Source organism: Lepus europaeus, chromosome 8 (genome assembly GCF_033115175.1).
Source record: "Lepus europaeus isolate LE1 chromosome 8, mLepTim1.pri, whole genome shotgun sequence".
Taxonomy (NCBI): domain Eukaryota; kingdom Metazoa; phylum Chordata; class Mammalia; order Lagomorpha; family Leporidae; genus Lepus; species Lepus europaeus.
In genome coordinates, this window is record NC_084834.1 from 56,059,652 (window position 1) to 56,085,231 (window position 25,580).

The 25,580-nt window shown below is 40.3% G+C and overlaps 3 protein-coding genes across 3 annotated transcripts in view; 2 read left to right on the forward strand and 1 right to left on the reverse strand.

The window, feature by feature from the left end:
• BBS7 (Bardet-Biedl syndrome 7) overlaps positions 1-3,948 on the forward strand; it is a 57,361-nt gene extending 53,413 nt beyond the window's left edge. Inside the window, exons 16-19 of the mRNA XM_062199677.1 lie at positions 293-402; positions 502-605; positions 719-842; positions 2,083-3,948. Of these exons, the coding sequence (XP_062055661.1) occupies positions 293-402; positions 502-605; positions 719-842; positions 2,083-2,216 (472 nt within the window). The 3' untranslated portion in view covers positions 2,217-3,948. The remainder of the gene's footprint in view (positions 1-292; positions 403-501; positions 606-718; positions 843-2,082) is intronic.
• A 298-nt stretch (positions 3,949-4,246) lies between these two features.
• On the forward strand, positions 4,247-10,306 carry CCNA2 (cyclin A2). Its single transcript, XM_062199679.1, has 8 exons — positions 4,247-4,560; positions 5,349-5,592; positions 6,791-6,903; positions 7,083-7,306; positions 8,382-8,589; positions 8,998-9,111; positions 9,528-9,661; positions 10,004-10,306. The coding sequence occupies exons 1-8, from the start codon at positions 4,351-4,353 to the stop codon at positions 10,050-10,052; spliced, it is 1,296 nt and encodes a 431-aa protein (XP_062055663.1). The 5' UTR covers positions 4,247-4,350; the 3' UTR covers positions 10,053-10,306.
• Positions 10,307-10,710: 404 nt separating this feature from the next.
• Positions 10,711-25,122, reverse strand: EXOSC9 (exosome component 9). Its single transcript, XM_062199678.1, has 12 exons — positions 24,887-25,122; positions 24,485-24,579; positions 23,646-23,765; positions 23,406-23,508; positions 21,774-21,911; positions 19,344-19,426; positions 16,780-16,912; positions 15,667-15,755; positions 14,600-14,746; positions 13,287-13,471; positions 11,201-11,279; positions 10,711-10,895 (listed from the first exon to the last, which is right to left on the reverse strand). Exons 1-12 carry the CDS (start codon positions 24,950-24,952, stop codon positions 10,811-10,813), a joined length of 1,323 nt encoding a protein of 440 aa, XP_062055662.1. The 5' UTR covers positions 24,953-25,122; the 3' UTR covers positions 10,711-10,810.
• Between the last annotated feature and the right edge of the window lie 458 nt (positions 25,123-25,580).

A 25,580-nucleotide genomic window follows, 5' to 3' on the forward strand; every position in this document is an offset into this window, starting at 1 on the left:
GCAATTTTGCACTGTTTTCCCAGGCCAGTAGCAGAGAGCTGGATCAGAAGTGGAGCAGCTGAGACTCCAACCAGCACCCTTATGGGATGCCAACACTGTAGGCAGAGGCTCAACATTCTATGCCACAGCCCTGGCCCCAGGATTATATTTTTAAGTATGCTTTATATTAATGAGATAAACACACAAAGAAATAAAAAAAATCAAGTGAAACATAAATACTGAGGACTAATCATAAAATATGTATTTATATACTTCTATAGCTCTTTTTTTAAAAAACAAATTAATTTTATAGAAAAGGAGAAGGAGTTTTTAAATCTGACAACATTTCTACTATATCCATCCTGAAAGATGTGCTCTCTAAAGAAGCTACAAAAAGGAAAATTAACCTCAACATATCATATGGTAAAAAAATTAATAATTCTTTCTGATTTTTTGTTGTTATAATAATGATGTTTCTGATCAGTATGACTTACCTAATTATACCTGGCCAACTCCTTCTAGAGATAAATGAAGTGTCAGTCAAACACACTTTAAAGCTAATCCATCCAAAGTTGGAGTACCAGTTGCTTTTGGCCAAGAAAGTACAATTAATTGATGCTTTAAAAGTAAGTATAAGTGTCATGAATTCATGATCATTAGTTTGAGTATTGATATTTCTATAAATCAATAATGTTACACTGGACTTAATTTTGAACTTCTGTTTTTAATTTAAAATAAGGAATTGCAGGTTCATGAAGGAAATACAAACTTTCTGATACCAGAATATCGCTGTATTCTTGAAGAGGCTGATCACCTACAGGAAGAATATAAAAAGCAACCTGCACATCTTGAACGACTTTATGGTTAGTAGACCATTTTGGAGTAGTCTTGCTATATTTCTTTTCAACTGGCCCTTTGCCAAGGATCATGTGTGAAAAACTGGGAAAAATGAGACAAGTAATTTACAATGCATTAGAATTTAGACTCTATTTCACACAAATATTGTTCAGGTGTTATTGCTATTGTGAAATACAAAAATGCTGCATTTAATATTTTTAGACAAAATTTAATGAAGGATATATATATATATGCTATGTTAATTTACACTTCAAAACTCATTTTGTTTGTAAAAAGTTAGGTGTTTCACAAGTTGTGCTGATAAAGAGAAAGAATAAAGGAGATAATGAAAATGAGAAAGGAAGGCAGGCAGGGAGGCAGGAATAGCTTAAGAAACAATTTTGTTAGTAGTATTTTGTAAGACCTGTTGTGCTTAACACTATTTAAACCATCTTCATAATCAGATGGAATATCCTTATAAGGTTGATGGTGTTATTTTCATTTTTTCTGTTCTTTACCTAAAATCTGAGACTAAACAATTTGGCTGCAACTGCCACAGTTGAGCCAGACAGAATCCAGGGCTCTGGAACTCCATCTGGGTTTCCCATGTGGGTAGCAGGAATTCAAGTACATGTGCTGTGTTCCACTGCTTCCCATGTGCATAAGGAGGGAACTGGGTCACAAGCAGAGTAGTTTGGACTCAAACTCATTCTGATATGGGATGCCAGCCTTGCAAGTGGTTGCTATGCCACAATGTGGGCCCTTAAAAATGTTTTTAAAGTATCAGTCCTTTTAGGTTTGTGTGATGGGATTACCGTGCTTAGAAAAAGATTATCAGGGTGCCAGAGAGTTGTAGTGTAATGAGCTAAGCCACCACTTGTAATGCCAGCATCTCATAAAGAAGTGCTGGTTCATGTCTCAGCTGCTCCACTTCTGATCCAGCTCCCTGCTGATGCTCCTGGGAAAATAGCAGAAGATGGCCCAAGTCCTTGGGACCCTGGCACCCATGCGGGAGACCTGGATGAAGCCCTTGGCTCCTGGCTTTTGCCTGGCATAGCCCTGGCTGTTGTGGCCATCTGGGGAGCAGACTAGCAAATTGAAGATTTCTCAGTCTCTCCCTGGAACTCTTTCAAATAGATAAATAAATAAGTTCTTTAAAAATACTATTAAAAATTGATTACCAAGCAGTTACTTACTCAGTTTCCTTAATAGTGTGTCGTTAAATACAACTCATCAATGACAGGAAATTTTCATTTTTCTTTGTAGGCATGATCACTGATCTTTTCATCGATAAGTTTAAGTTCAAAGGCACCAATGTAAAAACCAAGGTACCTCTGCTACTGGAGATTCTGGATAGTTATGACCAAAATGCATTGATTGCTTTCTTTGATGCAGCATGACATATCAGCAAGGTAAAGTTCCCAAGAAGTGGTCTGTTGAAACAAAAATGTTCAAACACAGTTAGAGGCTAACTGCACATGCTTTTTGTTTCAAATGCTTCTTGCTATCACCTAATTTATCAATGTATTTAATTTCTAAAAATTTGAGATGTAGTGACTTTTTTAGTAATATTTCTTTTGACAAATGAAGCTTTTTAAAAACAGATTTTTATTTTAAAACTCAAGGGGAATGATTACAAGGGATTTTTTAAAAAGTAAGTTTTACAAAGTGGATATTTTAATTTTTAAATTGAGAAATAATATATGGAAAATGAAAATGTATTCTGATTTGCTGCAAGGTACATACATACACACGTAAGTGAAAACTGCTTTATAGGTTTCAGTGCATATTTTTATATATTACTTTATTTAATCTTCACAGCTGCTCTATACATTTGTGAAATCATATAAGAAAACAGTAAAACTATGCGCTAGGAGGATATGCTGGAATTTTATAAAGCTGGGTCCAGAACCTATGTTCTGATACCTGGCTTGTGTCTTGATTACTATCTATATCATCAACCAGTGGAAATAACCTACCAGCTGTTTTTCCTAGGAGTTGGGATTGGTCTGCCACTGATTTTTCTCTTACTTGGTGATGTTTTATCACTGCTGCAGTGTTATGAAATGCTTAACTTGGTCCAGTGCTGTACATTATGGCCAGGGAAATAAGCAGAGCTCAGAGAATGGGGTGATCTTAACTTGATGTTCTGCAAGCAGTTGAGTTGTAAAGAGTACAAAGGGAAAAGGGTGTGGAAAAAGTAATGCCTTCTTAGATTTTCCTGTACTAGTGTCCATGATTTCCTTTTTTATTTTAATTGAAGGAAAATGTTTTGTTCATTAATCCTGATTTGTATTTCTTCATGTCAGGTGACTATTTTGTTTAAAACTTTTTAAATGACATAAAGATCATGGAAAATAAGCTGGTCTTCATGTTTTCAGGAAGGGCAGGCTCATGAATTTTTCAGAAAACGATGCTTATTTATATGCCATTATATTATTTATGTGCAAACCTTTTCTATTAAAAATGTGTTAAAGGCAATATAGTTCAGAGTTTTGTTTTAATAAGGTCATATTGTTTTTACTATATTTAAACCTTCCTTTTAAATGGAACATGTAATTGTATCTAGGTCACTAGAATTTCACTGTGTCCTTTTTGTTGGCTGCCATGGCTTGGAAAAAATAGGTAAAAATTAATGACTGATGTCCATTTCAATTTTTGTAATACATTTCTGTTCACCTATTATCAACAGTAGTTCAAAGTGGCATCTTAAGTTACTTGCATCTTAAGAAAATTAAAAAGTGTAAGAATTCCGCCCTCCTTCCTAAATGGAAAAATGACATTGTAGTCTTTTAAGTATTTTCATGTAAACTGCGTGTTAAATGGCAGATGCCCTTTAGTTCATCCTTACAACCCTATGTCGTGTAGACTGGAGCTACTGAGGCCACGACCAGTTAAGTGGCCCAGACTTCAGGCTCTGGTAAATAAGTCACTCGAGCTAATACGAGGTTCCAACGCTAAAGACTCAGCGGCCCACTAACAGTGGCTAAAATTTTAATCCCGTTTGTCCTAAGAGGCACACCCAGCCCCGCCCCACTAGCGGCGCTTAAAACCCCGGGGCGGGCCCGGCGGCCCCTAGGCCTCCGCCCCGCGCAGGCGTTTTTCCTCCCGCCGCGGTTCGACGTTGCTCCGCCCCGCCCTAGCTGGGTTCCCTTCGCCTCCGCTCTCACTCTCCTGCGACCGTGTCGCCTCGAGTGACGTAACGGGCGCCGGCTGTTTTCATTGGCCCATTTCAATAGTCGCGGGATACTTGAACTGCATGAACAGCCGCCGCACCGGCGGGCTGCTCGCTACATCGCTACATCGCTCGCTCCGCGCCCGGCAGCGTTTGCCTCCGCCTCTCGCAACCTCCTCGATCCTACGCGGTCCGGAGACAGGGGAGCGAGCGGGAGAGCTGGCAGACTGGCCCGGGCTGCGGCGGGGGCTACGGCTGGAGCGTTCCTCGGCGGGATCGGCGCCGCTGGTCGACTGGGCGGAGTGTGCACGCTGCTTGGCTCGGCAGACTGATCCCGCCGCCCGCCCCCTGGAGCAACGATGTTGGGCAACAACGTGCCGAAGCCCGCGGCCCGCGAGGCGGGCTCGGCGCTAACAGTGCAGTCGACGGCGCTCCTAGAGGACCAGGAGAACATCAACCCCGAGAAGGCGGTGCACGCCCAGCAGCCGCGGGCCCAGGCCGCTCTGGCGGTACTGAAGGCTGGGAACTCCCGGGGTCCAGTTCCACAACAGAGGCCCAAGACGCGACGGGTAAAGGGATAGGGATGTCGGGAGGAGGGTGGGCCGAGCGGGAGTCGAGCGTGGGCTTAGCGGGCGGAGGAGAGTGAGAAGGAAGCGTTTTCTGGGCTTTGTAGGGGGAGCCGGGGTCGGGATTCCACTGGGGCCCTGGTTTTCTGGTGTGTGTGGGGGGTGCCACTGCCGTAGCTGCTCACTTTCCTAAGTAACTTTACATCCTTCTCAACACTGCGTGTGCGGCTTGTCTGCCCTTGGGGGCGTCTTCCTGTAGATAATGGGGTCAAAGCGAGTCCAACAACGTGAGTGCAGTCTTTGCCCAGCCCCGCACCTTTCTTCCACTTTTAAACCCCAGGCACGGCTCTAGGATCCTGACCCCCTTACCCCTCACGATCTGGTTAAGACTCCCTCTATTTTTAGAAAAGGATGTGAAAAAATACCTGTAGCTTTTGGCAAATTCCGCCATTTTGGCCGAATTTGCTCTGTTGCTCCACCCTGGGGCGATAGTGGTGAACCTACTCCTTTTTTTGGTGCCATCTCTCCTCAACTTGTCAGGTCTGCCACCCTAGCCTTAAGGTGGCTTTGATTAGTTTTGTATAAATCTGCTCAGTTCTGACATTTTGTGTAACTTTCATAAGAATGTCCGTGACAAACTGAAACATTCCTTCTTTGAGTGCTCAACTATTCCTTGCATAGACTTTACTTTCGAAAGTTTAATTTTCCTGTTGAGAGTATTGGATCTCATAAGGGGAAGAAGGCAAAACTCCATTTAATAGGCTCAAAGCCAGTGATTAATTTCCTTTTAGGTTGCACCTCTTAAGGATCTTCCTATAAATGATGAGCAGGTCTCTGTTCCTCCTTGGAAAGCAAACAGTAAACAGCCTGCATTCACCATTCATGTGGATGAAGCAGAAGAAGAGCCTCCCAAGAGGCCCACTGAATCTAAAAAAGACGAGCCGGAAGATGTCCTGGCTTTTAATTCAGCTATCACTTTACCTGGACAAAGAAAACCACTGGTACCTCTTGATTATCCAATGGATGGTAGTTTCGGTAAGTTTTAAAGAAAATATGTGTCATACTAAGGGCATTATAACTGTTGGATTGGATTACTGAGATATTGTGTCTTGTCATTGTCTTACCTGATGATTATGACACAGTGATTTAAGTTTCATGGAATAGGCTTAAATAGGAGGTGACCTACATTTCACAGCTAACACCTGACCTAGTGACCTACAAAAGGATCTGTGTCCTAATCCGGTACTCTTTTGGGTGTTCACTTGCCTATCACATTAATTTATTTAGCTCTTGAATGCTTATTTTAATGTGACCCCAAGAATGTTTGCTTGGTTGAGAAGAGTAGATTTCAGTTGTATGTAAACAGTTACAGAGGCTGTTTGAGGATGTGGTCTTAGAATCCTGTGATGTCCTCCTCAGTTGGAAAACTTTGGTTCTGTGAAATCAGTTTGAGTGGTCATCTGATAACAAAGTGAGGACGTCCTCCCACGAGTCAGCCGTTCCATCACAGCTGTTTGCCCTTACCCACAAAGAGAGCAGCTGCTGTAGACAGCTATGCCTGTGGTTTGTACACTGTATTTACCACAGGCTATTGAATCACTGACAGCGCACTAGATCCAATCTGATTTTAGTTGTAGTTCTATTGATCAGGGGTTGACAGAATAAGAAGGGAAAAAGGTCTTTGGAAATAATTTGCTTTTATTCCAGTTTTGCAACGAATTTTTAACCTTAAGGCAATCTTTGAAGTGAAATAATAATAGGTATTATTTGAAGATAAAATTACAAAAAGAATCTTATTACAGAATCCATCTGTTTGAACTTGTCCATAATAAACTTACGTTCATTCTTAACACTTGGTGGAAACCATTTAACTCTGATTATAGCTACTACCTAACTGTTCCTTGAATATATCAGACTATGGGGTCTGCAGGGCAAATCTTAAAAATGTCAAAACTTGGATTTTAATTGCTCTGTCCCAACAGAACCACTGTGCCATCTTCCTCTGTCTCATAGGAAATGAATGATGCTTTAAGATAATACTCAATCCTCATTTTCCTGTTACTGGCCTATCAATATTTCTTTTTTCTTCATTAATTCCAAACAGTTAAGATATTCTGCGTACTTTGTCATAAGTGAATGCTTTGATAGTGAGATTCCTTATAAGAGCAGTAATTTCTAGCTGTTAAACAGAAAATTTTAACAATTAACTTGATCATCTTTTGAATTGTCTCAGAGTCACCACATACTATGGACATGTCAATTGTATTAGAAGATGAAAAGCCAGTGAGTGTTAATGAAGTCCCAGACTACCATGAGGATATTCACACATATCTTAGGGAAATGGAGGTAAAGACCGAGTCCACTTTGTAAATGTGACTAAGTGAAATGGAGAGGATAATGTTTCATCTTTTAAACCTAGTGCTTTATCCTAATGCTTTACTCAAGTTTATAGCATGGGGCATCTTTGTGAATAGTAAAATAATCCAATTGCAACTTTAACATGACTAAATAACTTTTCTCAACAGGTTAAATGTAAACCTAAAGTGGGTTACATGAAGAAACAGCCTGACATCACTAACAGTATGAGGGCTATCCTCGTGGACTGGTTAGTTGAAGTAGGAGAGGAATATAAACTACAGAATGAGACTCTGCATTTGGCGGTGAACTACATCGATAGGTTTCTTTCTTCAATGTCTGTGTTGAGAGGAAAGCTTCAGCTTGTGGGCACTGCTGCTATGCTGCTAGCCTCGTAAGTCCAACTTGGTTTGCTTAATTAAAAATGGTCACTACCTTTTCGTGTAGGGAAGAAATTACATTTTAAAAAAAGATTTATATGTTTATTTGAAAAAATTACAAAGAGCTAGCAAGCGAGTGAGCCTCCATCCATTGGGTCACTCCAAATGCCTGCAACAGCCAGGCTGAAGCTAGAAGCCAGGAGCTTCTTTCACGTCTCCATTTTCTAATCTAGCACATTAATCTTCCCAGATTTAGGTTTCAGGGTATCTTGAATAAACAGAGGCTGGCTATGTTTTTATACCCCTAAGACCAGATTACAAAGTTTTGAAATCGTGGCTCCTTCAATAATAAAGTACTTTCTTGCATGCAAGCAGTGTTTTTTCTTTTCATTGGCATGTATATATTGAAAAGCAGAAACAAAGTTTTTCCTAAGACTTGTATTTCCTAAATTTTCAGCTACTTGGAGAATTCTGTCAGTTCTCTTTTTGGGGAATATCTCACTTAATAGTACTGGGAGAAATGTCTTAGGAGTGCTTTCAATTTGAAACTTTTATTTTTTAAAAAGATTAGTATTAGGCAGAGTTACAGCGAGAGAGAAAGAGAAGGGGGGGGGGGGAGTGACACAGAGATCTTTCATCCACTGGTTCACTCCCCAAATGTCTGCAATGGCCAGGACTATGCCAGGCCGAAGCTAGGAGCCACGAGCCTGGAACTTCTTCCAAGTGTCCCTTGTAGGGTGCAGGGGCCTAAGCACCTGAGCCAACTTCTATTGCTTTCCCAGGTGCATTAGAAGGGGGCTGGATCAGAAGTAGAGCAGCTGGGACTTGAACTAACACTCATGTGGGATGCTGGCACCACAGGCCAAGGAATAACCTGCCATGCCACAGTGCCAGCCCCTGATTTGGACCTTTTAATTGGGAATCATCTATATACTGCTAGAAATAATGCTCAAGAATTGAGGGAAATACAGTTGGTGGAGTGTAGGTTTGGATTTATTCTGGATGTTCTGCTAATGACTTCAGAATTAGGATAAGGATGCATGCTTCATTCTTCCAAGGAGTGATCACTTAAAACTTCTTTCATTGTAGAAAATTTGAAGAAATATACCCACCAGAAGTAGCAGAGTTTGTATACATTACAGATGATACCTATACAAAGAAACAAGTTCTGAGAATGGAGCATCTAGTTTTGAAAGTCCTTGCTTTTGACTTAGCTGCACCAACGGTAAATCAGTTTCTTACCCAATACTTTCTACATCAGCAGCCTGCAAACTGCAAAGTCGAAAGTTTAGCAATGGTAAGTTGTTCTCATTTTTGTTGGATGGAGTTTAAGGTAACAGTCAGAGGCAGGTCCTAATTTAATTGTACCACTTTGGTCAAAAGTTTAGTATTCCAGGGACAGATTAATATTGCAGAATGGAAGAAAGCCTGCCAAAGAATATACTGGGAAAGCACTGGGGTAGTGGTATGCCAATTCTTGGGGCATCGCAGTTGGAAGAGTTGTCTCTAAGAAGTTGTTAGGGAAAGTACAGGTCAAGAATGGAGCAGAACACTTAAAGACAGTAGATGTGAGATGAGGTTGTGGCATGTTTCTAGGGTTGCTACAGAGTAAAGTATTAGGCACAGGAAAAAATTAGGTCAGAAAATGAGAATTTGAGGTTTGACTTGTAAAGCTTTTGTGATCACAAGGTATTTTTCATTTCAGTTTTTGGGAGAATTAAGTTTGATAGATGCTGACCCATACCTAAAGTATCTGCCATCAGTTATTGCTGGAGCAGCATTTCATTTAGCACTCTACACAGTCACGGGACAAAGCTGGGTATGTATGATGTGACCTTCACGCATCTACCTTACGACAGAAATGCTTATGTCATTTAAATAATGATCCTGTAGAACTGATGGTAATCTAAATGGTCTTGGAAAAAACTGTTAATTTATATTCTCTTTAAAGCATCTTATCTGTTGAATAACATCTATTTGTGAGGTTGAAAACTTTGTTGTAACTTGGATTTGAAATGCAGGCTTTAAGAATTCAGACCATATAACCTGCTATTGGCAGGCAAAATAGTAAAAATGGCTTAAAGTCAGCAGGGCCTGAGAAGCTAATAGATTTGTTAATTGGTGTTAAAAGATTAGTACTGAAATTTAACATAACTGAAGTTTAATGCCAACTATTGGGTTTACTGCCCACTGTTGAAAATGAAACTCAGTGGTTCTCTACTGTCTTCCCCATAGCCTGAATCATTAGTACGAAAGACTGGATACACTCTGGAGACTCTTAAGCCTTGTCTTATGGACCTTCACCAGACCTACCTCAAAGCACCACAGCATGCACAACAATCAATAAGAGAAAAGTACAAAAATTCAAAGTAAGAGTTAATTTGCATATCGAAGAAATCTTTCACATTTTTAATTTTATTAAAGAATCTACCATTCTGTCACAGCCCCTGTAAGAAGCTGTTCTCATAGCTGGTTGTATGCTAGGAGGCAGTTGTAGTTAATGCTGCCTGCTGTACATCTGCTGTACATCTGGGAAGGGGAGGAGGGAGTGGAGGAAGGGGACGTGCATGCACTTTTTGGGGATCAGACAGGATTCTAAAATCACCATTCAATCCAAGAGAAATAGCAGTCTTTAGTTCCCAGTACATGCATTTCATGATTTCCTTCCCCCAGTGAACGTTTACTAAAACTGGGTCTTTTTCTACTTACAGGTATCATGGTGTTTCCCTCCTCAACCCACCAGAGACACTAAATGTCTAACAGTGAAAGACTGCATTTGTTTCTAAGATGTAAATCACTCAAAGTATATTGTGTACAGTTTTTATCTTGGGTTTTGAATGTTACAATCATTTCTGAATACAGAAGTTATGGACAAGAACAAATTATGGTATCTATTACTTTTTAAATGGTTTTAATTTGTATATCTTTTGTACATGTATCTATCATAGATATTTGGCTAATTTTAAGTGGTTTTGTTAAAAGTATTAATGATGCCAGCCGTCAGGATATTAAGAATTAATAAATTGATTTGGAAAATTTTATAAGTAAAATTTAATTTGAGGTAAAAACCTGACTTCAAGATTTCTTAGAAAAGTTACCTGGTTTATACAGTACAGTGGGGAGTGGAAAGCCACTCTCTAAAAAGTTGGTTTTAGGAAAACAGACCCTCAATGTTCTAATATCCATTTTCCTAAGCAACTGGATCAGTCTGCCGATTTCTGCACAATAAATCTGTGCTTATTTACCAGTACGATGAAAATCATTCTTCTTATTTTGTACACACACAGCAGCCTATCAGATTATTTTATTCCTCATCAACTTTTACACTTTACACATACACAGGTCGGTTATTAAGGCTTTGAGATGACAAAATTTTCAGAGAAAAAGCTCTAGAACATTCACTTTAATGTTAAAAAAAATAAAACTTTAGGGATTTGTGAATAAAAGATACCCAGGTTGTTAGCACTGAATAAATACCTTTTAATAGTTATATATACAAATATACAACTATGTTAGCTTTAATTAGCAGCTCTCTTCTTTTTTCTCTTTTTCATTGGCTTTTTACTTGGTGCTTTTTCTTGTTTCCCAATGGTGGTCTGTGTTCTGTGGATAAAGTAAAATAAATTAACAGTTCACTTAATTATGCTTCTTAAATTTTGGATCACTGCACTAGGGTATAAAATGTGACAGCAGGAAAAGTAAATACAGTGACTCTGAAAGGTATCCAAAATAGTTTTAACAGAGTTAGGTGCTAATTTTTATTAATTATAGGGTGAAGAGAACACATAACAGCTGATGAAAAAGGGATGTCTTTGTTTATAACAGTTCTGTAAGATGAGAGTCAAACCAGAGAGCAAGCCTCCAAAAAGTTACGTGTACACATTTGAAATAAACCAAAAATTTGTTACCTTATTTTCTTTGTTTTCTTGTCTGGTTCTAAAATGACCATTTCTTCTTCTTCACTGTCTGAGAGTACTATAGGGGCATCTTTAAGAAAATGATAAGAAAACAATGTTGGTAAGTAATCTGGGAAACTCCACATGGATTTATTTAGAGGTTCTAAAATGTTCATTTCCACATTAATAGTTTCAGCTACTCTTACTGATAAACTTTGTTTTCTAGCCTATAGCTCCTTAGGGTTCTAAACAGCTCTTTTGTAAAAATGCTTCTGTTTAGGTAAAGTTTAGTAAGTTCTTCCATACTTTCTTATTATTATACTATATTAAGAATGAAAGTATGGAAGAACCAACTTGGTATTTATTTTTGCTCTACTAACACCGGAAGGGAAATTCCAGGAAGCATAATTGCTTGGTCAAAAGGCACATTCATTCGAAAAAATATTTTTGCCAAATGCTTTCAGAAATGTTCATGCTCAAAGAAGTAAATAACCATTTTTATATACCTTTTTCAATGCTGGTATTTTTAATACTGCTCAATGCTATAGTAAAAAATCCTGTCATTTACCATGGTTAACCAATGAAATATGTTACTGTTCATTGTATTTTGAGAACAGCTCCTATCTTTTGCCTACTTTTCTCCTGAGCAGCAGCAATTAATGTGAATTAATCCTTTTCTTGTTTGCTTGCACATCAATTCATTTTTAGTTTCTACTTTCATTCATGTTTTAGAAAGGCTTTACTTGTTCTACTCTCCCAGTTAATTTAGGTAGTTCTTCACTAACCTTAATCAATATGATGCTGTAATATTTTAACAGTGGAAAATGGAAACTTACATATAAATAAGGGAATGTTAAACCAATTATTATATTTCAATGCTGTTGAAAGATTTATTTATTTGAAAGACATTATTTATTTGAAAGACAGAGTTACAGAGAGAGGCAGAGACAGAGAGGTCTTCCATCTGCTGCTTCACTTCCCAGATGGCTGGTGCTGTGGTACAGCAGGTTAAAGTCCTGGCTGCTCCTCTTCCGATCCAGCTCTCTGCTATGGCCTGGGATAGCAGAAGATGGCCCAAGTCCTTGGGCCCCTGTACCCTTGTGGGAGACCCGGAAGAGGCTCCTGGCTCCGGATAGGTGCAGCTCTGGCCATTGTGGCCATCTGGGAATGAACCAGTGGATGGATGACCTCTCTCTCTCTTTCTCTCTGCCTCTTTGTAACTCAGTCTTTCAAATAAATAAGGTAAATCTTAGAAATTGACATCCCATATATTGGAGTGCATGGGTTTGATTTTAGGCCCTGCTCCTGACTCCAACTTCCTGCTAATGCAGACCTTGGGAGGGGGCAGTGACAGCCCAAGTAATTGGGTTCCTACCACCCATGTGGGAGACCTGGATTCAGTTCCTGGCTCCTGGTTTTAGGCTTAGCTGTTGCAGGCTCTTGACTATAAACCAAAGATGGGAGCTCATGCTTACCATCTTTCAAATAAATAATAACAAAAAAAAAGCCGTAATTTACATGCCAAAATGTACCATCACTTCACAAAGATAAACATACTGTTTTAGAAAAAAACTGGGGGCTAGTGTTGTGGTGGAGCAGGCTAAGCCATCACTTGTGATGCTAGCATACCATGAGAATATTGATTCGAGTCCCAGCTGATTTCGCTTCCTGCTAACAGGTCTGGGACTGCAGGAAAATGGCCCAAGTACTTGAGCACCTGCCACCCACAGGGGAGACCCGGATCAAGTCCTTGGCTCCTGGCTTCAGCCTTGTTCAGCTGTTGCAGCCATTTGGGGAGTAAACAGTGGTAGAAGTTCTCTCTCTGTCTAACTCTGCCTTTCAAATAAAGAAACCTTAAAAAAGAAAAAAGATTGGCATTAATATTACAGTTAGCCTCTAATTAGTTGAAATTTAAATCACAAGTAGCCCCTCCAAAAAAGGAATATACATTTATATCTACATATATTCTCTATACAGATATCACTATCTATGCATATATCTTTTATATATGTGTACAAATACAGTTAATATACTGTATTATCTACATATAATGAAAGACACACATATCTACAAAGAAAAGCTATACGGTTTCACTTACCTTGGCTTCCAGTATCAGAAACTTCTATTCCAGTGTCCATTTTTATACTATCAAGAATGACAGCTTCATCACTGCCACCTTCGTCCTCATCTTCTTTCTCAGAGTCTTCAAGATCACCCCAAGAGTTTTCTATTCCCTCTCCAATTTGGGCAGTTCCAGGAGTCCATAGCACAGGTTTAGAAACACTTACTAAGTTAAGAAAAGTGAATACTGTAAATATTGCTATTTGACAGCTGTTGAAACAGATGACAATGAAAGTTTTCTTATTCTAAGATTGATTCAAATGTTCCTCAAATGCTTAGGAAAAGAATTTCATATAGCTACACTAGAAAGAAAAATGAAATCCCTAACTCAGGCAAGACTGTATCGACACACTGGTAAGAAACATCAAGAGGGAGTAGATGGTTAAGCCCAACAGTTAAATTGCCTGCATCCCCACATCAGAGAGTGCCTGGGCTTGATTCCTGGGTCTGGCTATTGACTCTAGCTTCCTGCCGGTGCACATCCTAGGAAGCAGCAGTGATGGCTCAATTAACTGGGTTTCTGCATTCCATTTGGGAGACCTGGACTACAGTCTTCTGGCCCTGGCCCTAGCCCCAGCCCAGACTTGGCCACTGCAGACATTTGGGAAGTGGATGGGTTTGCCTTCTCACTGCATCTCAAATAAGCAAATACAAAGAAATATCAAGAAGAGAGGCTCTCAACATTTTAGATGTAGCAATAAATTAATTGAGGGCATGACTGAATAAACTTCAAGAGCAGTATATAACAATATACAGGTGGGCCTTCAAAATTGTTTTAGAATTTTTTTTTTTCCATTTTATTTGAAAGGCAGAGAGACCGATCAATCTAACACTGGTTCACTCCTCAAACACCCAACAGTTAAGGGTATATCAGCCCAAAGCCAGGATCTTGGAATTCAATCTGAGTTCCTCACATAGGTAGCAGGAACCCGAGTACTTGAGCCATCTGCTGACTCTCAGCATGTGTATCAGCAGGAAGCTGGGTCAAGTGGAAGAGCTGAGATGCAAAGCACTCCAATATGGGATATGCAAGTATGTTCCAAACAGTGACGTAAGCACTGCAATGGCACACCAAGAACTTTGGTATTTGCAGATTAAGTCCAAGAACCTAGATGTTATACCATCAACTTAATAAGTAAAAACAAATCACTATCTTATGTCTTAAGTGCTCTCTCTAAAAAAGTAGTTTCCAAAAACAAATTTCTGTATGTACACCTTCCAAACAGCCTTAATAACACCAGAAGTATTACAAATCGACTTGTTACTGCAAAAACTACCCAACAAAGATACACTTCTGAAGGAGGTTCAGCTTCAGCAATGATTTCTTCTGCTTTCTCCTCCACGTCTGAGGTATCAACAGGGGCCTTTTCCATTTTAAATGCTGTGATCCTCTGATTTGGTATAGACTCTGCAAAGCCAAATTTTCCACCTTCTTTCCTGTATAAGTGTTTTGGGAATAGGGGGTAGATAGATGGGAGACAGCACAGGAAGGCAAAAATTTATCGTTTGGTGGATGAGAAACATTTAAATAGTCCAGTTAACCTAATCATTACAATTCCTTAAAACTATCAAGTGAAAATAACAGAAGTTTTTTTGTTTTGTTTTGTTTACAGGCAGAGTGGATAGTGAGAGAGAGAGACAGAGAGAAAGGTCTTCCTTTTTTTGCCGTTGGTTCACCCTCCAATGGCCACTGCGGCCAGCGCATCTCGCTGATCCGAAGCCAGGAGCCAGGTGCTTCTCCTGGTCTCCCTTGCGGGTGCAGGGCCCAAGGACTTGGGCCATCCTCCACTGCCTTCGCGGGCCATAGCAGAGAGCTGGCCTGGAAGAGGGGCAACCAGGACGGAATCTGGCGCCCCGACTGGGACTAGAACCCGGTAAAAATAACAGAAGTTTTAATAACTATCATTTATTAAACCACATGCCTGCCATGTGCCAGGCACATGTGCCTGAAGTACCTTAAGCTCTCTAGTCCTCAAATTAGTTGTACCAGGTAGGCATTAACCTCCCAAATTACAGTACACTGAAGTGCTGAGTTATATATCTTTATGATCAAACAGAAGCAGAAATGGCAATCAATCTCATTTGTGTTCTTTCCATTAAGTTGAGTTACTAGATTGTTTTTTACTTAAGAAAATGTTAATATTTAAAGAAAAATCTCATGTGGCTTTACGACACAGGTTGTTTAAATTGGAATAAAGTATAATAAAGAGTTAACTTTCAAAATACCTATTTAGTATATCCAACTGACTTAAGAAAAAGTGATTAAGCGTGAAAATCTTATGGTTGTCCTTGTGCAAGCCAACAACCTTAACAGAAAAAGTTGTATAAAAAGACCATTTAGTTCTGAAAAAACTTACCTAACTCTCTGGTCATTCTCCAAGGCTTTCTGTATTAGCTCTGTAATTTCTGCTACTTTCACACCAGCTATTTTACTGCATCTCAAAACCTATTTATAAAAGTGAATTCTGTTATTGAAAGGCAACAAACCAAAGGCTTTCGCTAATAAAACTAAAACTATGATGCTAATTTTCCTACCTTTACAAGTTAAACCTGACTCCCCACCCCCACCCCAAATATGATAATACAATGTAAACACCATTTAAGGCAAGGCGAGAGCTGTTTTAAAATGTCTGAAGAACCATCACATTAAGGGAACAGACTCAAAAACTGCCTACTCAACCATGAAAGCAACCATGGAAGAAACCTCAGACATTCAAAGGGTCTTCCATGAACTTTCTGATGTACCTGCACAGGTACATACACAAGGATGCACTCACTATCTTTTCTGTAAGTAATCCACAGATGGGATCTGGGTAGCATTTACATACTGTCAATGATGACAATGATCATAAAAACATTCACTGCACATTTGCTATATGCTAGACACCACACTCTATCTCCATCAGTTCATCTGTCCTTCCACTCTTCTAAACAACTAAGTATCACTAGTAATATCACTCCCTATTACAGATAAGGAAAGAGGTCCAAAGGGATGAAATCTTTCACCTAAGGCAAATTAGTACAAAACAGGGTTAGAACTAATATTGAACTACAATAGCTCGCAAAGTTCTTAACCACATATACTATATGGCATATAGCAGTCCATATTCTGAAAGCCTTCATGTGAATCCAGTATATAGCTGGATTTGAGAACTACTGCCCATTACATCCAAATTTTAAAAGTAAAACTAACTTTTCACCTAATTTCTACCTTTTAATGCCTTTTATTTTTTTAAAGGGATATGAATCTCTTTATGGAAAGTTCAGAGTCTAGAGGGCCAGAATGGGTACAGCATAGAAAGAAAGGATTCCTTAGAGCTCCCAGTCAAAAGGACACAGTGACAGTTCTGAAACCAGATTCTAACATATCCTAGACTCAATCACTGAAAACCACCGTCATTAGATTTTGGTTAAAAGAAAAAGTTTTTAAAGAGAACCATTCTTAATCAGATATTAATCAAAGTACTAACTTGATCTTTTAGTAGCATTATCCCACCACTGGACTGGATGGTACAAATCTCTCGATGCTTGTTCATGGCAATCACCAGCAAGCCATCCATTACTCGTTCTTCTCGTTCAGTGGGATCCACCAATAAATACATTCTGAAATAAATGTTACATGAACCTGAACAAATCTAAGGCTGAATCTCTGTCAGGTATAGGGTGATGGATGCTTTGTATTTTGCTTTTGAGAAGCCCACAGAGTGCAAGAACGTAAGAGTGAGAGAGTGCACCTGAGCATGCTCCCATCTACTAGTTCATCCCCCAAATGCCCACAACAGCGGGAACAGTCTGAGGCTAAAGCTGGTAGCCGAGAACACAATCCAGGTCTCCCATGTGGGTGGAAGGAATCCAATTACTTGAGCTAGCATGGCTCCTTCCCAGGGGCTGCATTAGTAGGAAGTTTGAGTCAGGAGTTAAAACAAGGAATTGAACCCAGGCATGTCAATATGAAGTGGACATCTTAACCTCTATGCCAAATACCCATTCTCAAAGGCAATGGATTTTTTTAAAAAGATGGCATCAATAAAAACACAGCGAAGGCCTATGCCTGTATAGATTTGAAAAGTTTGTCTTTAGGGGAGGGTTGCGGGTGGGAGGGAAGTTATTGGGGGGGGGGGGGAAGCCATTGGAATCCATAAGCTGTACTTTGGAAATTTATATTCATTAAGTAAAAGTTAAAAAAAAAAAAAAAAGGTTTGTGTTTTTATGAACACCAATGAATGCTAGATGAATATTTCTAGCAATCATAGTAAAATCTGATTAACTTTAGACTGGTTTCATTTAAATAATATATAATCTAAACCTAATGTTATCTCTTTGATTAAATGACTTCTGGCTCATTAAGAAAACGCAAGATAACATTAATTTGGCTAATTTTAAAGTTGCCTTTATGTCCTCTACTCTGAGGTTCTTATGATAGCTCAGTAAAAACATGGTCTATGGCCGGCGCCGTGGCTCACTAGGCTAATCCTCCGCCTTGCGGCGCCGGCACATCGGGTTTAGTCCCGGTCGGGGCACCGATCCTGTCCCGGTTGCCCCTCTTCCAGGCCAGCTCTCTGCTGTGGCCAGGGAGTGCAGTGGAGGACGGCCCAAGTCCTTGGGCCCTGCACCCCCGTGGGAGACCAGGAGAAGTACCTGGCTCCTGCCATCGGATCAGCGCGGTGCGCCGGCCGCAGTGCGCCGGCCGCGGCGGCCATTGGAGGGTGAACCAACGGCAAAAAGGAAGACCTTTCCCTCTGTCTCTCTCTCTCTCTCACTGTCCACTCTGCCTGTCAAAAAAAAAAAAAAAAAAAAAAAAAAAACATGGTCTATTTCTGTACTATCCAATACCTTAGCCAACTGTCACATGTAGTTATTGAGAAATGTGGCTACTACAAACTCAGTATGTAAAATATTAGATTTCAATGACTTAGTGGAAATAGAAGTATGAAGAACATCTCATGAATTAATTTTTAAGATACTGATTATATATTATTCTGCATATATTAGGCTAAATACATAATATTAATTTTACTGTTTATTCATAACCTTTTAATGTGACTATTTGGAAATTTAAGATTATGATATGGTTTATATTTTATTTCTACTGGACAAAGCAGTCCATTTCACTTAATGAAATTCTACACTGCGATAACTAAAAATTGGAAGTTTTTCTCTAATTCTTATGCAAATATTTATTAAAATATTTATAACTCTCCTTGTTTCTAAAGATTTAAGGCTTAAGTTTTCATTTCAAAGTACCAATACTTGGACCTAAAAGACTTCAGGTTTTCTGCTGTAGGATTTAGCAGTGAGTTGTGAAGAAACTACTGGACAGCTAAAGGAAACCAGATTTTTCTCAAAGTTACTAGTCTTCCATTAATTTACAATTTCTACTCCTATTTCCCCAAATAACAGTGTATCACACAACTCTCTTTAATACTTGTACAACTCTATAAAAGATAGTACCATGCCACAGTAAACTTATAAGTATGCCATTAAAAGAAAAATATTGGGAAGTATCTTAACTATAGCAGAACTTAATTACTGGTATGGTCAGCTCTTTGCCAATTAATGCCCTTACAAAGAAAGAAAATAGCTATAAGGTGTTTTAATATCAAAGGGGGGGGGGGGGAGAGGGCAGCACTGTGGTGTAGCGGATAAAGCTTCCACCTGCAGTGCCGGCATCCCACATGGGTGCCAGTTTGAGACCCGGATGCTCCACTTCCAATCCAGATCTATGCTATGGCCTGGGAAAGCGGTAGAAGATGACCCAAGTTCTTGGGCCTCTGCACGCGCATGGGAGACCTGGAAGAAGCTCCTGGCTTCTGGCTTCTGATCTGAAGCCCTTATGGCCATTTGGGGAGTGATCCAGCAGATGGAAGATCTCTCTCTGCCTCTGCCTCTTTGCAGCTCCGCCTTTCAAATAAAAAAATCTTTAAATATATATATCAAAGGAGGAGTTTATTCATTATCCACTTAAATACTTGAGTAGAGCAATGAAGTTCCTAGCTCCATTTGAGATTTCAGCCCACTACATGGTGAGACTTACCCTTGCTGGAAGAAGGCAAAACTGACACAAATGGGCATGTGGTGGATGCTCAGTGGCACAGGATCACGTTCTTCTGGTGTATACTGTTTCAAAAGAACAGGCTCAGTCATTGCAGGCATGAAGTTAAAAACATACTTTAAAGTCATACTAAAATAAAAAATGAAATTTTCATTCTTAGTGAGTTCTAAATGACCTCTTTTACAATTACCTGTTTGAGTGCCTTATAGCATGTATCAACAGTTCAGTTCTAAAAGAGTAATACTTCATAGGGGCAGTGTTGTTGCTAAGGAGGTTAAGCCGCATCCTGAAATGCTGGCATCCCATACAGGTGCCTGTTTGGGTCCTGGCTGCTCTACTTCTGATCCAACTCCCTGCTAATGCACCTAAGAAAGCAGTGGAGGATTGCCCGCGTGCCTGGGCCCCTGTACCCAAGAAGTTCCAGACTTCAGTCTGACCCAGTCCTGACTGTTGTGGCCATTTGGGGAGTGAGACAGCAGATGGAAGATCTGTTTCTCCCTCTAACTCTGACTTTTAGATAAATAAAATAAATCGTAAAAAAAAAAAAAATAAAGAGTAACAGTTCAGTGCTAAAGAGTATGCTGTTACATAAGTATATCATATTTTGTAATCAACTTACAAGGTAATGAATATCTGGGTTATTTCCAGTTTTTGGCTACTACAATTAATGCTTTTATGAACATGTGCATATAAGTCTCTGGGCAAACAAATGCTCCCATTCCACCTGCAGATTCCTAACCAAGAAATTGCTGGAAATGTTTTTTCCTAGTTCTAAGGCACTACCAACTCTAATACTACAAGTGTGCTAAAAAATATAAAGAGTGTTATGCTTAACTTTAAGATAAACACCCAAATTTCTCCAACATAGCTGTATCACTTTACATTCCCACAAACAGTAACTTTACAGTATTTTTGGATCTTTCAAGTCAAATAATTGCCTCTTACTTTTTTTTTTTTAAACTTCCTTGTTACAACTCTCTCCTCTAAAGGAATATTACTGTTAGTAAACCTCTGTCACTTCCCCTAAGTCTTTAAGGAATCTGCTCTAGTTTAATATCTGAAAATACATTATGATTACTTAGAAAATATGGGCATCCGGTGTTCCCTTTTGCAACATCAAGACTCAAACTATAACTACAGTGTACTTTCATTATTTCAGCACATAACTTATATAAACCAAAACTGGAGACTAAAGAGGAAGACAACATAGATTAGTGAATGGTTTTCAGAATGTGGTCTCTGGACAAGCAGCACTTGGGTTCTACTCCTGCTGTACCTCAGCAGTGGAGCCTAGCAGTAAGTTTTAACAAGTCCTACAGGTATTTCTGATGTCCATCTGCCATCTATTTTGCTTAATGAACAAAAGTCCTGAAGACAGATATGCATCTGCTGGCAATTCACTGTGCTGAGTCAGGTATTTTTAACACGTGTGATGCCTAAACATAAGCCAACTACTTCATCTAATGCTCGATCCAAAGAAGCAGCCCTCTCATTCTACCTTAGAAAACCAAGCTAAGGTGTGTTTTGTTTGAAAGGCAGACAAAGAGAGACAAGACACATGACAGACATTTCCCACATGCTGGCTCACTCTCTAAATGCCTGCCACAGCCTGGCTGGGCCAGGGCAAAGCCACGAGCCTGGACCTCAATCTGGGTATCCCATGTAGGTGACTGGGACCCACACATTTAAGCCATCAACATAGCCTCCCAGGGTACACATTAGGAGGAAACCAGAATTGGAAGTAGAGCTGGGACTCAAATCCAGGCAGTCCAGTGTTCTAACCGCTGAACCTAATGCCTACCCCTAGGGTATTTTTTTTTTTTTTTAAAACCACTCCTGAGTGCAACATTCTTTCCTTTTCTTTCTTTTTTCTTTCTTTCTTTTTTTTTTTTTTTTAAAGATTATTTATTTGAAAGTCAGAGTTACACAGAGAGGAGATGCAGAGAGAGGTCCTCCCTCCATTGGTTCACTCCCCAACTGGCTGCAATGGCTGAAGCTGTGCCAATTTGAAGCCAGGAGCCAAGAGCTTCTTCCAGGTGCCCCACATGGGTGCAGGGGCCCAAGGACTTGGGCCATCTTCCACTGCTTTCCCAGGGCATAGCAGAGAGCTGGATGGGAAGTGGAGCAGCAGGGACTCAAACTGGCACCCAAAAGGGATGCTGGTACTACAGGCAGTGGCTTTGCCCACTATGCCACAGTGCTGGCCACTAGGGTATGTTCTTAATGACATTTCAATACAGGAAACAGATCTCTAGGGCAATTTTGATTAGACATAGTCTTTGCCTTATCAACAAATTTTAGAACTTACCTACTGGCCATCTCTAATGTGACTTTGTTAGTAACAAGTTGCCTATACATCTAGGATACTCATTCATTCCTGGAAGGATCCTAGCTCACATCATAGGAACTTACCAGAGTTACTTCATCTCCTTGGACAGACACATCAGGTCTTCGGAAGTGACATAAGGCCACAATTGCAGCAATGCTCGCAGCATCAATAATATTTCCATCATGATTTAATAAATGCAGGTCAACACGTATTTGCCAAACCTGAAAGTGAATTTAGGATAAAAATAAATCCAAACTGATTACAACCAGTGGCCACTTATGAGGAAAAGTAACACTGTACAAATATTTTTCTTGCTTTTAAAACACAGTTACTTCTAGGTTTTCAATAAAAATATACCTAGAAAAATTTTAAGTTAAACAAATATCTTTGGGGCTGGCGCTGTGGCATAGCGAGTAAAGCCACTGCCTCCAATGCCCACTTCCCATATGGGCACCGGTTCGAGTTCCAGTTGCTCCACTTCCAATCCAGCTCTCTTCTATGGCCTGGGAAAACAGTAAAGGATGGCCAAGTCCTTGGGCCCCTGCACCCTGTGGGAGATCCAGAAGAAACTCCTGGCTCCTGGCTTCAGATCGGTGCAGCTCCGGCCATTGTGGCCAATTGGGGAGTGAACCAGCAGATGGAAGACTTCTCTCTCTCTCTGCCTCTCCTCTTTCTGTGTAACTTTGACTTTCAAATAAATAAATAAATCTTTTAAAAAAAAATCTATAATACCAACAGTTTACTTTTCTATTTGAGTCACTTGGCAACAATATGAATATCCTAAACAAAACCACTCTACCATCTAAATTTAATATTTTCCTAACTCCAAACCTAAGTATATTTCTATTTTACCTGCTAACTTAAAAACTTCAAATTCTGGGGCCAGCACTGTGGTAGAGTGGGTAAAGCTGCTGCCTGCACCACCAACATCCCATAAAGGCAATGGTTCAAATCCTGGCTGCTCTACTTCCGATTCAGCTCCCTGCTAATGTGCCTAGAAAAGCAGCAGAAGATGGCCCAAGTCCTTGGGCCCCTGCAGCCACGTGGGAGATCTTGAAGAAGCTTCTGGCTCCTGGCTCAGCTCTGACCACTGCGGCTATTTGCGGAGTGAACCAGTAGATGGAAGATTTCTCTTGTCTCTCCCTCGGCCCTGTACACTCTGCCCTTCAAATAAATAAATAAATTTTTTTAAAAATTACAGTTGTATTATCCTCATACAGCACAATTTATGGAGACAAAGATTTCCAATGTCAGCCCTACCAATGACACTGTGTATATCAATAACCTACCCACATAAAGGATTTGGGTTTGTTCATAAGTTGTTTGTCCATTGAAAAGGAAAACATTATCAATAGACTTAAAGTGAAAAAATAAAAGAGAGATGATATGAAAGAGTCATAAGTTCTTTAAATTAAATGATTTAACATGTATCCAAGTTGCTATTCTTCACCCTTTAAAAAAAAACAAAAGGGATGGTACAAAGTTCCAATAGTACTCAGAAAGTGAACCAGTATAAACCTAATCAACTAAAGTTCTGAAAATCATAGTAATAGGGACCAATAAATCAACGATATTCACCCTAAGATTAAGAATTTTGGGTATATGGCCATTGTGGCCATTTGGGGAGCAAATGAGCAGATGGAAGCTCTGTCTCATTCTGACTTATAAATAAATAAAGCTTTACCAGAAAAAGAATCTTAGGTATATTTTCCCACCTTTTCACCAGCAACAACACAGAGAGACTCAGTATCCATACACTTCGAATTTCTTAGACATCTTTCCAAGAGTCGATTCAACTTCACCAAAAGATCGGACTGCCTAAGAAAACAGGAATGGGCTGATGTCATGACATATAATGCCATTACATTATACATTATATTCATAAGGCACTAAAACAATAGCTTACTGTTATTAGATTCTCCTATGGTGAAAGCTTAAGAAAAAGATTTAAGTACCTGCCAGGTTCAAAAGCCGGGGCAGCCATCTGAGAGAGCTCAAGGTTACAAAAAAGAATACCTTCTGTTGCTCTATTGAGTTTTGGAGCAACAAGTTCACAGGAAACCTGTCCAAGAACTCTGTGAAGATAAAGGCACAAAGCAGTTTGCTAAATATATTTCCTTTCCAATTAAAAAAATCTTAGACAATTAACATTCAGTATTACTCTATGTAATGCTATACTCAGAACGATATATTCTGAGGCAGATATTACATATGGAATATATGCAGAGATAAGATACACTCTTATAACAAAATTTACTATTTCACAGACTTAGAAGGAAATCAATGACCTTTACTTCTTCCTAAAACGAATATTTATCAATACAAAATGTCATGGAAACTAGAATTCTTAAGGGTTTTCACATGGCATGGTTTAGCGACATTATCTGACCAAATAGCCTCAAAAATTTCAAGTGAATATTAAAAACCTAGTTTTCACGTCATTCAGGAAAAAGAGGAATGTGGGACCTATTAGTGCCAAAATGCTCGCAATCTCTACATCCCTCACTAAAGTGAAAGGAGTTCAGGAAACAAATACAGGGTAACCACTGCTGGTCGTCTACATGATTTGTAGAGGTGAGATACTCATGAAGAAAAGATGTTTAGGATTAAAAACTTAAGGCATGACCACAAAGTACTGTCCCGACTTCTTGTTGAATCTGTTGTTAATTTAACAATTAACACTCTTATATATGATGTCAGTGATCACCCGAGGATCTTGACATGAGCAGCCAAGGCTATGGGAGCCTTTTGAATCTATAGTCTTTGTCAGATTAGATTCTGAACTCTCTCTTACCTTGTTTTCCCAAGTTCCACAATACAGCACCCATAATCTGTCCCGAACGAGATCCTTATGTTCCTATAATCGTAGGTCTGTCTGCCATCCAGCCGCTGTAAGCACAACATTCATTCTCTTACTCCTTCAACAAGTATTTCTTGAGCAATTACTGGAGCAAAGTGGGATCTTAACCACCCCATCCCACTAGGAGAGCGGAAGCTAGATGCCCGAGCATTGAAAGCTGCTGGGACCACTCGCGCCTCGCAAAGAACCCGCTGGGGCGACATATCGCCTGAGAGGCTGGGAACATTCCGGCTGGTTCCCCAGGGCCTCCTGCGGCCCACGCGGGGAAAGTCTGCGAGTTCACCCCGTGTGAGCTGAGCGCCCGCGCGGGCGCAGTTTCGCAGGGGGGCCGTTTACCTTCTTTTCTTCAATGGCACGGAGTAGGAAGCGGCGCTCGCAGTTTGAGAGTGGCGTTTCCTTCATGGTGGCAGCTCACGGGCCCCACGGGCACCAAAATCCGTGAGAAAACGCGAAGACTCTAGACCAGCGCTCCGCTCGCTCTGCGGCGAAGGAGATTTGCGTCATCAGGGCGCGACGGCTGCGGGTGGGAAAGCTGGGGGCTTGAGCCGTCGCCAGTGCGCAAACTCCAAGCCTGGCTGGGTTCTGCTGAGCGGTCTGGGGGCTGCAGAGGCGGCTTAGAGACGGGTGTTTCCGACCCGAAAGTCGGAAGGTTCCTTTATGGTGAAGTGCCAGGGGCTTAAAAGACGCACACGATAGCCATGTGGTTGACAGACATTAGTATGGGTACAGCACTCTCACACTCTGCCGATCCTCAGTCCCGGCGCGGGAGAGGCTGCTCGGGTGTTACTGCCGCTTCTCTGAGGAAGGCGTTGATGCTTGGCCACTAGAAAGCTTCAGAGGAGGGTTTGGAGCAGGTTCCGTGGAAAAACACTGGACACAGGGCCTAACGAGACGAGCGGGATTGAGAGAAGACAGCCGCGACGGTGAGCTGGGACGTTCCTGCTGGCTGAGGTGAAGCAAATCTAAGAAGCTGACAAGATTCGAGGTCGTTCCTGCGTTGTGTTATCGCCGTGGGCTGAAACGACACTGT

What these genes read in the sequence shown, in the direction of transcription:
- CCNA2 (XM_062199679.1), top strand. Translation starts at nt 4,351, where the DNA reads ATGTTGGGCAACAACGTGCCGAAGCCCGCGGCCCGCGAGGCGGGCTCG. An exon ending in AGAGGCCCAAGACGCGACGG is followed by an intron (nt 4,561 to 5,348) that starts GTAAAGGGATAG and finishes ATTTCCTTTTAG; the next exon opens with GTTGCACCTCTTAAGGATCT. An exon ending in GCTGCTATGCTGCTAGCCTC is followed by an intron (nt 7,307 to 8,381) that starts GTAAGTCCAACT and finishes CTTTCATTGTAG; the next exon opens with AAAATTTGAAGAAATATACC.
- EXOSC9 (XM_062199678.1), bottom strand. Translation starts at nt 24,952, where the DNA reads ATGAAGGAAACGCCACTCTCAAACTGCGAGCGCCGCTTCCTACTCCGT. An exon ending in TTTGCCTTCTTCCAGCAAGG is followed by an intron (nt 16,913 to 19,343) that starts GTAAGTCTCACC and finishes CATTTATTTCAG; the next exon opens with AATGTATTTATTGGTGGATC. An exon ending in GAGAATGACCAGAGAGTTAG is followed by an intron (nt 14,747 to 15,666) that starts GTAAGTTTTTTC and finishes ACACTTATACAG; the next exon opens with GAAAGAAGGTGGAAAATTTG.